At 34.4% G+C, this 15,620-nt stretch overlaps 1 protein-coding gene across 1 annotated transcript; it reads right to left on the bottom strand.

Annotated features, from left to right (window-relative positions):
• Window positions 1-975: 975 nt before the first annotated feature.
• LOC127849678 (uncharacterized) lies at window positions 976-9,519 on the bottom strand (the record flags this gene model as incomplete). Its single annotated transcript, XM_052382425.1, has 4 exons — window positions 9,426-9,519; window positions 3,771-3,934; window positions 2,339-2,464; window positions 976-1,604 (listed from the first exon to the last, which is right to left on the bottom strand). Coding segments are annotated over exons 2-4 (915 nt in total), but the record flags the coding sequence as incomplete, so codon positions are not given.
• Between the last annotated feature and the right edge of the window lie 6,101 nt (window positions 9,520-15,620).

A 15,620-nucleotide genomic window follows, 5' to 3' on the forward strand; every position in this document is an offset into this window, starting at 1 on the left:
TTTTACTCTTTACAAAACGACCATTTTGAACTGTCCCTTATATATTGAGTTGCAAACATCAATTGAAAATAGAATATGAAGAAATTCATTTTGGGTAGGGTAGACATCATTTTTGGGAAACGGAGGAACTGCTCATCTTGACAATAATTTCTAGAATCGTTTGCAATTGACTCGTTTAAGCTCGTGATTGTTTGTTAATTTGTTAACCCTTTTCATTTTCCCAGAAACTTGTGGCGGAAAGGTGAAAAGTCAATCGTGATGAAAACATCCATTTGCTATGGTATGGTTGTTTCTCAACAAAACATATCTCAAGAAATTGAATTATCGTATGAACCACAGAACAAATGGTAATGTCACACATATATATATATGTATTACAGGTATATATTTATTTAAAAAAAAACATAAGCAACACTGATTCGTCATTCAAAACAATAGTTCATTCTACACACTTTCATTACATAAAATGTATACTAAATATAGAGTTGCATTGAGATAAAACATGTTCTAATGGAAGTTATACAAGCTTGTAAAAAAATCAGTTACTTTATTTACCTTAGAACAAGTTACAGAAGCGAGTTTTGATAAAAGTACCTAATTAATCCGTATATTGTTTGACCAATTTATCGTCATCCATCGACTCATCCCATCTTACTTCCGGAGCCGGTGACTGTTCATCTGTAAAAACAGTCCGGTAGGCTTTACTTCTGTAAGTCCATATGTTCTCCATGCGGTCAGGGACGCATTGGAAGACAACTGCAAACGCTCTCTCTACATATTCTGTCGGATAGCCCACATCTTTAGCAAGCATTATCAACATGTCTTTCTGAAATGTAATCTTTGCAAATATCGAGTCGAGTGTTGCAAATCTTCCTTGCCATTCACAAACAGATTTCATCATCTCCTCTCGCGTTGATGGTTCGTTTGGCAATTGTCCCAGTATGTACTTGTAGACCCATCTAATGGTCCAATAAACAACAGTTTATTGTTGCCGCCTTGTGTGTACACGGTTCCTTTGTACATCTTATTTGGCATCACACAAACGGGAACACCTGTATCGAACTTCAGGCCTCCTTTAAGATACGGATAATGGTAAAGGTAGCCCGTACACAGAATTATCGCGTCCACATCGGCGCTGGTACCGTCTTTAAAATGGATGGTGTTGTTGTCGATCCTTTGTAACAATGGCCGCTCCTCGATACTTCTGGTTCCCTTGAAATTTACCGGATGTTGCCTGTATGTAACGATCACGTGTTTTGCTCCGAATCTTATTAACTGAACGGCGATTTCCGACGCCGAAAAAGAAGAACCAACGATGAGAACGGTTTGTTCTGCGAATTCCCTAGCTTCTCTGAAATCATGAGAGTGAATGATACGACCGGGGAACGAGCAAATGCCTTCAAAACTTGGACTGTTTGGAACATAAAATGCCCCTGAAGCCACCACCACGTGGGAAAATATTTCCTTATTGTCTTTGTTACCGGGAAGATCTCGAATCCATACCGTTAAGTGGTCTGCATCATTGTCGTATTCGACACTTGTGACGACATGCCGAAAATGAACGAGGGACTTCATGTCGCCGCATTTGCCTTTGGTAAATCGACCTGTAGACAGAAAAACGCAAATTCACCTGACTTTTTTAAGAAGGGGATTTAGGTTACTCATTGTTTTCAAAGCGACCGTCGAACACATTCCTGGCTAAAACCTTTTTTGGTGCGAAAATGAAATGAAAAGATAGTACTTTTTGAAAGAAAAATTATTAATCAAACATGATTTGTTTGGCAATATATACTAAAAACTCAATTTAACTAACTAGAATAATTAAAACATAAACATAAGATGTTTTGAACGCAATTGTTATTAAAAATACCACTGACATAGGTTATGACCATTGAAACCAGATTATGAAAACATAAATTAAAAACAACTTCAACAAAGTATTTATGTATGTGTTCCATACTTTCTGCTCTTTAATAACATAGCTGCATTAGACATAAGGAAAAATACTAAAATGTTATTTAGAACAAATGACGAAACGAGTTTGAGAAGCTCTCTTTCAATGTTTCTTGCTTCCTCTAGATTACCCGCTATCCTTACAATTTCCTACTTAGAATACATTGGTCTTGAGTTTGAATCCTGGCTCGATCAATAGTCTTTCAGACGTTTATTCGTCTCTCACCAGTGTACAAGTATTGTTTGAAGGAATATTGCACATTTCAGGTGAGGAAATGCCAGGAGTATGGATAGGTCCACTGATCGCCGTGATATTCGCCGTGATATATTTGAAAAGATAAAGGCGTAAAATCAATTCCAATCGAAATCCAAAATTAATCCTTACCATTGACATATTGAGCTATTTCACGTGGTACGTAGGAAGGCAGCAGTTTTCCGAAGTGATCTTTGTAGGAATAGTCCATATATTCATTTCCCTCTTTCGGTCCGGCCAGCCACAGATTTGTACATACTTGAGTGTACGTGTTCCCCATATAAATCCGTCCCTGAAACGAAATGCATGCTTAAAACCATTTACCTAATACAATCACCTTCGGACGCCAGAAGACATTTTACAACATTAAGACGAAAGGATTATTATAATGATCACATTCTCCTTTTGTCTCAATGATCTCCAGTTGAATGATTTCAACCCTCAGTTTTTCATAGAGATCTCAGGATTTGTGTTTCTTTAAATTTCGTATTGTCTCGCGGCCAGTCATTGACTCGTGCGTGTAACTGCGTAAATACTGAATAGCCGATTGATGACGTCGTCATGAAGATTGTTTAATAGTTTTCTGTTCTCGAAATTCTGTATGAATCGAACGTTTCCAGAATGATGAGATTCGACATAGGATGTCCAATTGATAATGGCCTGATTACCTTAACTCTTGGATGTATGCAGACGCAATTTTGCGTCTTGCAGCAGAAGAAATTTAAAAACCCACTTACAAAATGAGAAATTACTCATGATGAGCAATTTCTCTTTTGTCACTAGGTTTTCAAGTGCTTATGATGAATAAAACAGCACACTTGAAAATGATGTTTTCAATTTACCAAAACTTAGTCGTCTGCTGCAAATTGAAACAGGGACAAATTAGTTAAAATATTACCAATGTATATTACGACTGGTTCGTCATTATTAGTATGTATATAACGACTGGTTCGTAATTATCAGGATGGTGTGATAGGCCGGGTTCACACACACGTGTATCACATGATCGGGACACGAAGGCCCGAATCCCGTGATGAGCGGGGTCTACCTTGCGATGCTTGCATTAATGTAATCCACACTCGCCGCTAGTACTGGCTATGTATCCAGGAATCGAAATCGGGGGTGATAACTATAATTTGATAGAACTTGTTTCACAATCGATGTAGAATGAATTAGCTGAAACTATCAATCAATTACAATGAGCACATTTTTCCAACCTTTCTAGGACCTTCCCTAACCCTATATATCGGGCATTAGGAACACCTTTTGACATGTATTATGTGTCGATCTAATGCTGCCAAATACTGTTAAACCATTAGTATTCGTTTGACATTAATTTTCGAGGGTTTCGTGGGTGGGCTATCAACGAATTTAATATTCAACGAACTACTGTGCTTTGATTTACTTGGTGTTTACACCACGTGAGTCAAAGCTAAGAAGTCCGTTGGATCTATAATTCGTTGATCATATTGCAACCCTTTATTTAATGTTTTTAAATTGCAAATCATGGAAATAAGGTTCCAACGAAATTAAAACCAAAGTACACCATCGTCGTATGGCATACCTGTTCTCCAAGTGTAATTCCACAAGCCTCCCGAGGTCTCTTGTTTCTCATAGCATTCCACATTGATTTGGTCTGCGACGTTAAGCTTCATCTGATACAGAGCCGCCATACCGGCCGGTCCGGCTCCGATAATACACACACGGGGTTTCTTTCCATCCATTTCTCTGTCGAGAAAAATAATATCATTTGAAAGAACCTGCATTTCTAAGGGCATATATATAGGATCTGGCACGAGTTGTCATATCATACCATATTTTATTAAACGGGTTCAGGAATTTTGTGAGTAAGCGAGCCTTTGGCGAGCTTACTTACGAATTTCCTGGACGAGTTTAATAAAATATGGTATGAAATTACAACGAGTATCAGATCGTTTTTATCACATGCTTTTAAATAAGCAAATTAAATAAATATTAACGCAAACATAATGATAAATCCCGAATGATGTTTACATTTCATGACGTCATTTGGCGTTGCAACGTAATTTCAGCAAAATAACAAAATGCGATTGGTCAATCGAACGAAAATAAACCAATGAAAACGCATAAAAGTATATTACACATGTGTAAGATAAAAATATTCGTAATAGTTATATTACATGGGAAACAGGGTATGGCATGTAATAAACATAGTTAGAAATATATAAGAAACAATATGGTTAACCTCACGTATCGGAAAACGTTAACTGAATTACCACAAGTTGATGTTGAAGAGGATGTGGAAGCTGGGGTGATATTCGAATAAGAGCCTCTGCGATCTAGTGGTAAGAGTATTTGACTTAAAATCACAAGGCCCTTTTAACGTGAGATCATAACAGGGATTGACCTGTTCGATCCGTCATGAGAGGACGTCTTCCGGCAGAATTGCGGAAGGTCGATGGATATTCCGATATGTTTAGTCAAATCCTGATAGGCAGACTAAAGTGGATCTTCCTCTAATAACGATTTGACGGGCATCACAATGTCAGTGTAAGAAATGTTGACGAATTGTAAATCGCTACGGAACGAATGTTTGATACTGGTGGGGTGAAACCCTTGTTGAATGTGTGTCATATATAAAAAGGATTCATCTTGTATTTTGTAGGCGTGTTCTGCAGGTAAGGACAAGTACACGTTCGGCAGCAGTCTATGGAGAGTTGGACCGCTTCAAGATATGTTGCTATCATTAAATATTGTTCAAATTTTTGAACACAAACATTCATGTCATAAGGTTTGCCTGCAAGCATTGAATGATTGCCAGGTAAGAAATATCAATTGGGTATCGAATGTAAAACGGATTTTGGACGATTATGGGTTTTTAGAAGTACATTTTTGTATTTAAAAATCCGCATTTGCACAACCCTAAATATTTCTTAACTATTTTTTAAAGCGCAAAAATTGGAAATAGTCTTCTGGTAGTCTATAAGCAAATTAAGTCAAATTCCGAATGTGAATGGTATCTAGAATCACTTCCTCTACATCTACGATCTTTTATTTGTAAGTTCAGAATTTCAGCGCATTCTCTAGTGATTAAAACCGGGAGGTTTGCTAAAAATAATATAAATTGTAACAAGCTGAAAATAAGTGCTTTTCAAAGATGTAAAAAACGCTCATAAGCAGATCCCATAATTCGTTTTACTTTTGACCTTTTCAGAGACTAGTGACAAATGCACATGAGATGGCAATGAACATCTTAACTTGTTTGTTTTTTTCCACTTCCCCGCACCCCCCTGAAAAACAGAAACTTCAATATTAATGATAACCATATTTTTACAAGATATCTAGCTTAAAGTCTATATAACGCTCAAAATCAACGAAAATTTCGTAAAGAATTTTGTTAAATAGAGTTAACACCTAAACAATCAGTGCTCCTTATAGCAAGAGCCACAATTTCAACGCTGGATGTGGTATGATTACATAGATTTGTGTAGATACAAAATGCTCGTTTTTATTTATTTGTGACACAATTAATTTCATTTTAATTTCCCGCGAATATATCTATTCATACGACACACGAACACTAAAATGGTACCAATACAAAACAATAATAACAAGAGCTGTCAGAGGACAGCGCGCTCGACTATTCGAGTGCTTGACAGTATAACGTAAGCCATCATGGGGAAATTGTTCATATTCAATAATTTATAAGACGATCTTTCAAAATTAAAAACAGGGGAAAACAATATATTTTTTTTTGAGGGGGGGGGTGGGGGGGGTTGAGAGGGGGGTTTAATGTGGGGTGTGGTCATTTATAAGATGATTTTTCAAAATTTTAAAAAGGAAAATAAATATCTTTTTTGTGTGGGGGGAGGGGGGGGGGCAGGAATTCTGGGTTGGGGCGTGGGGTATTGTTTGGGTGAAAACCATTGTGGTATTCAGGTAAGTGTTGTTTTGTCAAAGTATTAATAAAATCTGATCATAAATAAAGAAGTTAAGGCAATGCAGCTAAAGTAATATGCATATTATAATGGAAAAAGGGCCATTTTTTCTTATAAAATGCTTGATACAGTTGTCTGCTCTTGAAAACATTTGAGGTGGTATGCAAACTTTAACATACATTTATCAATAATATGCATATTCTAAGTGGAAAAGGGGCCATAATTATTACAAAATGCTTGATAGAGTTGTCTGCTCTAGTGTATAGGTTGGGGCCATGTTGGTAAAGAAGTATGCAAAATATGAAAGCAATATTTTAAAGGACATTGAACATATTTGGGGTAGTACGCAAACTTTAACATTTGCCCGCTAACGCAAACGCTAACGCCAACGCCAACGCAAACGCAAACGCTAACACCGACGCCGGGACGAGTAGGATAGCTCCACTATATATATTTCATATATAATAGTCGAGCTAAAAACGAGCATTTTGTATCTACAAACATTTATTTTACCAGACCACATCTGGCGTTGACATTTCGGCAATCGCCATAAGGAACAATGATTTATAATTGTTAAGCTTCATTTTACGAAATATTGTACGAAATATTCGTTGATTTTGAGTAATAATGTAACTTTAAACCTCATCGAGTAAGCTTATACGCGATTACCTGGGGTCTTATTTAGTAGCTCTTAAGTTTTCACTTAAGTTAAAGAAATTTTTTAAGATAAATTTCTTAAATTAAATTTGAAATGTAAAAAAACAAACATGAGACGCTTAGTATTTCTCTTCAAGAAATTCTTTAAGGGTTAAATATATGAGAAAAAATTCACCGAGTAAAGAAATTTATTAAGTTTATGAAGCTAGTAGAATTAAACTGAAGTCAAATATAATGTTTAAAGAACATTTGGCGGAGATAAGAAAAAATATTGCGTAATATTTCAACTTAAGTTATTTTTTAACTAAAGAAGTCACTGGAATACGGTCCCTGGACATGATTCGTAGAATTTTAATAGCAAAAAAATGAATCCTTTCAATATATTCCTCATTAAAATAGAAATATATATATTTGTATGTGTTAAAAAAATACCGCATGTTCCAGGACTTAAGAGAAGTCTACTTGTATCATGGAGAATCCAAGAACAGAAGACGCACCAAAATAATTAATTACCAAATTGGTCAGTTGTAAGAATACTTGTACAATTAACCCAACGCAATATAATTCATTGTTACAAAAATATGTACTACTAAATATACAATTACAGTACACTTGTGCCCTGCCTATTTATTTCTCTCCTTGTGTATAGTTTTGTTTATTAGATTTGTACAATAGCAATGTTATTCTTTATAAACCTAAACGCTAGTTTAAAAAAAATATGTGTTTTGTGTGTATTTTATTTGATTAAAATACAATTAATTATTCTTGTGTGATTTTTACAATATCTTTATATCCATAGTAAAAATTATGTTTTTCTGGCCTCATTTTCTTTGCAGACTTCGGAAAGGCTTTCGGTTCACTAGACCATTCGTTTATGTTCTCTGGCTTAGAAAATATGAATTTCGGTGAAAGTCTTATAAAATGGTTAAAACTATTTTATACCGATATTAACAGCATTATTATCAACAATGGCTTCTTTTCAAACAGTTTTAACATCGAACGAGGGGTAAGACAAGGATGCCCACTTTCATCCTCGCTATTTATTATATGCATCGAATATCTATCACAATTTATCATATCAAATAAAATATATAACGGGAATATCGCTAGAATCTGACGATGAAATTAAACAGTCCCTTTTTGCTGACGATGCAACTTATTTTTTAAATGACAGTAGTGACTCATTCAATAATCTTATAGATTCGCTAAACATTTTTGGAATGGCATCGGGTCTTAAACTAAACAAAAGTAAATGCACAGTGCTACGAGTAGGTAAATTTAAACAAAGTAATATCCATCTTAAAAAAGAAATGAAATTTAACTGGACATCAGATGAAGCAACAACGTAAGGAATAACCTTTACAAACAATGAAAATAAAACAATTCTAACAAACAAATTGCCTAAATTACAAAAAAAATAAAATTGTTTAAAATCATGGCAGCAACTTACGCTAATCGGAAAAAAAACACCGTGTTAAAACGTTTGCGCTCCCTAAATTAATTTACACACTAACAGTTCTCCCAAACCCACAAAATGATATTATTAAAGATATAAAATCAGAAATATTTAATTTCATATGGGACGGTAAACCTGATAAATAAGCGATCTCAATTAATTTAACCAGTAGAACATGGAGGTATCAGACTAACGGACATTCATTCCTGAATGCAATCAAATGCAGTTGGATTAACAGATGTTTAGATAATACCAATACAGGTAAATGGAAATTATTCTACCAGAAAATTCTAAAAACATATGGTGACTCCTTACTTTTTGAATGTAATATCAACAATAATATCTTAGATGAAATTAAAACCAAAAACATATGTCTATCGAATGTTCTATCGGCATGGTGTAAAGTTACTGATAATTTAGAAACCATAATAAACAGTAAAATCATTTTATGGAACAATAAAGATATAACTACTAACAATAAAACATTTTTCTATAAACATTGGTTTGAACAAAACATATAATATGTAGATCAATTGTACGACTACAGAATAAACGACTTCTATTCTTTTGAACACTAATGCTACATATACGGAATAACCACAAGTAATTTCCTGATGTACTACACATTGATTAAAAGTAAACCCATACATATTAAAGCTGCTACCAAAACAAATAACACACCATGTACTCAAAAGAACATTCGTAGAAAACATAAATGCAAAACAAAACAAAACGAACAAAATATTTTACACACTTCAGATTAAAAACCCTGCCGAAATCTCCAAAGCTCAAACTTAATGTCAAAACATTTTTGGGATAATTTTTTTTAAACTGGAAACAAATATTTGTCATGCAATATAAATTAACTACTGATAGCATACTGAGAAATTTTCAATATAAATACATCCAGAGAATCATAGCTACAAATAAATATTTTTATGACATGTTTTACTGAACGCAAGAAAAAGCTGTTACTTAGTATAATATCTTACTTGTATTAAATAATCCTTTCAGAATAATTATATTTTACACACAGTTTCAACCATGTGTTAACATTAGAAAAATCAAGAATGGCTGCTATCGCTAACAGCCATACCTGAACCAGTGAATTAAATGTTCCGTGGAATAGAGTATTTATAATAAAATAAACTTTTATAACAAAATTGCGATATTAAAACAACTCACTCACCTAACAATTGAACACTTTCTGATGACGATTATTAGCTGATTACGCACTGTTAGTTTCTCCTGGTATACGTTAATTCGCTTTTTAGTCGAGTATTTTATCCGCATAGATATAGCCACATGGTAATTGTCCCTGTCATTTATAACAAGTTTCACGGTTCAAATCATTCGCGTTAGTGACTCGTATGTTTGCATCTCGAATACTATGGCGTACCACTTGTGCCAAAAGTCAACAAGACCTTCTAGGTAAAAAGAGAAATGTACTTCGATGTACATTATGTACGTCGACGTACAGTTTTTATCGACCCTTTAGTGTAAGCTAATCAGAAGACGCCTTTTAATGGCGGATAATTCGCCGGTTCTTTCGCTACTTTGTTTGTTAATTCCATTAATGCATATTAATTTTTCGACCGATTTCTACCAATCTAGTATCATTTGAAAGTTGGAAAAGTTACCTTTACGAATATTTTAATATACAAGATAGCGTTTGCAAATTAAGAGGCGTAAATACCGTTCCTATTAGAAACACAAATACGGGTTTGATAATATGTGTACTTGTCGCCTCGACTGAATTTTTCGATTTTAATGTAAATTTAAAACATAATTATTTCTTTCGTCAAATTTAACGTCAAGTAGATACTTATATATAATTCTGTGTTGTTGATTTTTTTCATTTGTGATATTATTATTCATTTTTTCCTCATTTAAAAAAGAGATTTTTAACATTTATTATGAATAAATCTGAAGGAAAAGCTGCTCAAGAATCGAGTGTTTCGAATACGCCCTATTTATGACAGCTACTGAATGATGTTATCTATTACAGTAATTGATAATATACTATAATTGATTAACGTGTCTGTAACTACCAATTAAAGGTTTAGTGTTACAATCGTTATTATTGTAGACAACATCAGCTTATGTTTGTATCTCGAGTACGCCCAATTTATGACATTGTTTGGTGATTATTACGTGGTGACGTATTACAATAATTGATAATTGATTTGTCATTAAACGATGAAATAATAGAACAATTGCCGTTTATTTTATGTTGTCATTAATGTCAATACAGAAACTTTAATATTTTATTAGATGTATTAATACAATATTGAATGAGGTAGAACACGAACTGAATATTAATTCAGGCATGGTTAGTATGGTCCGCAATTGTTCAAATTTAAGCAAGTATTTTGTCATTAATGTTATTACAGCAGCTTTTATTATTTTAATACATTTATTGATACAATATTGAAGGCGGTGGAACACTAAATGGATATTAATTTAGACATGGTCCGTTTTGTCCGCAAATCTGGGCCGTATAGTCTGCTTATCTTGGCCGTATAGTCTGCTAATCTGGGCCGTATGGTACATGGTCTGTATGGTCCCTTATTCGTTTTACAGTTACGCAAATTTCGCGAAAACGTCACTGTTTACAGGACTGTGTTCATCATTTACTCGTATTTTTATTATTTTTTTTAATTTACGTTGTGTTGATAATGATTCGTTTTGTTACGTGACATTGCGGATCTACAGAAAATGCGATGGTGCAGTGTGTAGCATTTTGATGCAATGCTCGTCTTGAAAATGGGAAGAACGGAATCTTTTGCGTCCCAAATAGCGATAGTGGGCGCAAATGGATTCTAGCCGTGATTTTACGACGGATAATCGACGGGACGGTGGTGGACTTTAACCCAGCATATATTCAAAGCTTTGCATTAAACATTTAAAATAACACGCTTTATTTTATAACAAATTGTCTTAAATAAAACTTCCATTAATAATGTCTTGCTTACGTTTTTATTTTATTAAATGTGAAAAAGTGTTCTTTTCTGACTATTATGCTGCTAGTGCTTATATTTCCTTACTGAAAGCAAGTTCATATTAAGTACCGTAACAAGTATCTTTTTACCAAATCCATTCAGACGATTTGGTTTAAACATATTTATTCAGTAATGTGTTTTACAACATAATGTACAAGCATCTAAAGTTTATAGGATTGGAACGATAGCTAGGCTTGTAGGGTTCCTTTCCTCAATGGTATATTTACAAAACATAGTGGCGGTATTTGCATTCTAAACACAAAACATTTGAATAATCATTCGAGTTTAAACAAGTTTATATGTATAATTGGAACCAACATTGCTAAAATATGTTGAGACCATGTAGTAAGAAAAAAGAATATTGCTGGTGTGATTATGATCGAAGAAATTGATTGTGAAAACAAATGTTAAAAATAAGAGAACCGATAGTTATCCCACTCTGAACCTTCCTGAGCCTTCGATGAAAATATGGACTGCATCAAATATTGCATAGTTATCTCTGATTGAAAGAGTATCATCTCCGTACAGTAATGTGCGGAGTGATATATCCGTGTATTGTTCTATAGTTCTTACTAAAGTTAATCTTATAGCTGCATAAAATGGACAGATCAGTAAACAGTGAGTAGTGTCCTCTATTTTTCCGCATTGACAAAGTGGCGATGGAACCAGATTTCTATCAAATAAATGTTTATTAAGAGAACTACAATTAGTTCTTAGACGTGTGTGCAGCACGTGCTGTCTTCGCTTACCATAATAGAACAACGGATTACTACGAGATTTGTTAAGATCGATGGCCCTTTTAAAGTCAGATATGTTATCAACAAGTTTTGCTTCGTCTGGAAGTGAATTCTAAGCAGCAATTGTTGAGGAATGTTGGTACAGAGAAGTCCTAGTCCGAGCACCATCTAAGTGAGATGAGTTACGCAATGATCTTGTAGATCGCTCGCCAACTGATTGTGGGGACAGTGAGGACAAATATTCTGGACTAAGACCTTTGACCATTTTAAAGAAAAGAATGAGTTTGTGCTTGGACCTTATTGTGCCAAGAGTTTCCCAGCCAATTTCGTTAGAAAGTAAATGTAAGGACACAAGTCGGGTACAGCCGGAAAAAATGCGGGCAGCTTCAGTTTGAATTTTATCTAAATCATTTTTTTCATACATTGTACAATTATCCCATACAACATCTGCATATTCTAGAATAGGTCGAATAAACGTGAAATAAGTTATTTCAAGTGATCTTCGGTCAAGGCGAAAACGAAGTTTTTTTAGAAGGTTGACACGTGACCAGGCCTTTAATTTAATACATTCAATGTGTTCATGCAAGCTTCCATCATTTGACAGAATAATGCCTAAATGTGTGTGACTATTCACTTCGGGAATCGGAGTATCGTACATATTGATAGGAGCATGATAGGGTTTGTCCCTCTTACGTGATATAACAAGTGATTCTGACTTCAATGGATTGAATTTTACCAACCATGTATCGGCCCATTTTGCAATTTTGTCTATATCGCGCTCTAAAACAGCGGCTGCAGAATTAGGATTGTCAACAACGACAAATAAACTAGTGTCGTCTGCAAATAAGTTTATATGAGCTTGAATGTCATTTACAATGTCATTTATATATACAAGAAATAATAGGGGACCAAGAATGGAGCCTTGTGGAAATCCAGCCTTGATTTCGGCTAGGGAAGATGAGGCCCCGGGAACCACTACCCTTTGACGCCTTTGATACAGATAGTTAGAAAACCAGTTCAAACGTTCATCTTTGATACCGGCGCGTTTCAGTTTTAATATAAGGCCACTATGCCAGACTTTGTCGAATGCTTTGCTTATATCGAAAACAACCACCCTTACTTCCAATCCATCATCGAGTGCTTTACAAAACGTGTTGTAGAGGAATGTCAGCTGGTTGACAGTAGAGTCACCTGGCATAAATCCGCATTGAAATCTTGTGAAAAAATTAGTATCACGCAAATAGTTGAATACATGTTTAAAGATAATCCGTTCTAGTACTTTTTCCATGGTATTCAGAAGTGAAATCGGGCGATAATTCGAGGGAATGGAAACGTCCCCTTTTTTTAATATTGCACAAACGTTTGACGTTTTCCAATCATATGGTACTGTTGACGACGACAAAGACATATTAAAGAGATCACAAAGTGGTTGACTTAGTTCATGAGATGCCTCTACAAGTAATTTGTTATTAATACCATCAGGGCCACAGGCTTTACCCAAAGGCAGATTCATAAGAACGTCCCTAACTTCGCAAGCGGTTATTACTATAGACGAAATTGTCTGTTGATTTTCAATCGTTGCCAATTCCGGTAAAACGTGACCAGACTCATCTAAAGATGTCTGTTGACGATTTCAAATTGCTTGTTTAGAAATGGCGATGGTAAGCTAGAAATAGTGTGTCATTTTACTGATTTCTTTATGTGGTGGATTTTCTTTTATATGATAGATGTATGATTAGCCATTCAACACGTATGAACCAAACAAAAATACTCTGTCACTGTTAACATAATAATTCAGATAAAGTTTACAATTTCACTAGTAAATGCCATGTTCCCAAAAAAATTCCTCAAAAGTCAATGAGCTTGATTCAATAAATATGAATAAGTAGCCGACATGTGTCATTTAGCAATTATTTCACATGTAGTGTAACTGTATCTTGATTGTATAAAATTCAATTATGTTTTCATAAATGAAGTAGCCATTGTTCAATATTAGTTATCAATTATACTGATTCTAGTTTCCAATTGCTATTAAGGCAAACCAAAAAACACCAGTCAACTTATACAAAAGTCAACTCGAACGTGTTTTTTGGTCAACTCGCACTTTTTCATGTCAACTCACCCCCCTCCAAAAAAAAATTTAAATATTCAGAAATAGATGAAGGGTATAATATGATCAGTAGTTTATAATTATCAATCATAGATATGATGTCTTGTTTAACTATCTGAATATACGGTTGTCACAATTAACGTCTCTTTTACACCTGTGGTCTTTTTTTTCACGGGTTATATGTCTGTGTGAAAGAGGTATGAAATGTTTTGTATAAAACGAACAATACTTAAACTGGTCAAACATTAATCAATTAAAGTTAATTGGCATGATAATTAATCAGTTGTACCTTTATTGTTTGTCACAACTTGGATAATGGTGTAAACGGTACTGTGTACCGCGTGGATCAAAAGAAAAATATGTTTTATTTCTATTATGACTACAAAGTTATATTTATCATACAAGTTTATGTTGCAATTTTTATAAAAGTAGACAATTCATGGATGTTAACCGTCATCTTATGACAGCATTATAATGAGTGCAAAATTAAATAAGCCAATTTCATTTATTAAGTTCATTCAATTTGGTGGTTTCTTTACAAATTAAGTAGGTCATTAAAGAGCCTGTACCGGTGCAAATCACCATGCCAACAAGACATGGAAGTTGCACCAAGTTCATTCATTTCAAATCAACATTTTTTGTTTTGACTACGTTGTTGAAGTTTTTAATTTGAACGGTTAGTTTGGACTTGCAATCGAAAATCGATCAATTTCTGGTAATAATTGTACCTGTTAATTATGTGTCATTTGTAATTGTGTGATTAAATCATAATTCAATACTTAAAACTTTCAAGATACTTGTGTGTTAACTAAGAAAACCTTCGATTTATATGTCGAACTTTACAATGAAAACCTCTTATATAGATTCTTTTGTTACAAACTCAAGCAAGTGGTGTTTGAATACGTCACTTCCGGTCTGAACTAAAATGTCGACTCGATCGCGAAGTGCAAAAATTCGGCACAGTTATTGGCGGTATACTCGCTGAATACGTTGCTTTTAATCGAATTATGGCATGGATATGCATTAAAACATTATAATCTTACATAAAATTGGTATATTTAAGGTTTTAAAACCGCTGCCGCTGATCTTAAATGCGACATATCCAAATATGGTAGCGCAATATTATGTTTGCACACGGCCACTGCGCGAATTCAAGTACATCGAAATACATATGTTTTCGGTGATTCATTGCTAACTTAATGACGCAGCACCACGGAAATCGATTTCCCAACAGATGTAAAAATTACATATGAAATAATCAGTAATAACACTTGCTATTTAGCTACTAACACAAATGCAATCATCACCAACATAAGCAGAGACAACTTGAACCACCACTTATGTGCGCCATCGCCGGAGCCGACTGCAGCATGGCAACCTTTGTAACTATCGCTTTCCCCACCAATCCCCAGTACCACTTTCACAATATCACGAAATAGAAAAAAGAAACTAGATTTTGTACCTTAATATACTAATGACTTTTGTTTTCATGACATTTGTACATGTATATCGTTTTAGGTGACGGATGTAACAAA

This window comes from Dreissena polymorpha, chromosome 11 (assembly GCF_020536995.1).
Source record: "Dreissena polymorpha isolate Duluth1 chromosome 11, UMN_Dpol_1.0, whole genome shotgun sequence".
Lineage (NCBI taxonomy): Eukaryota > Metazoa > Mollusca > Bivalvia > Myida > Dreissenidae > Dreissena > Dreissena polymorpha.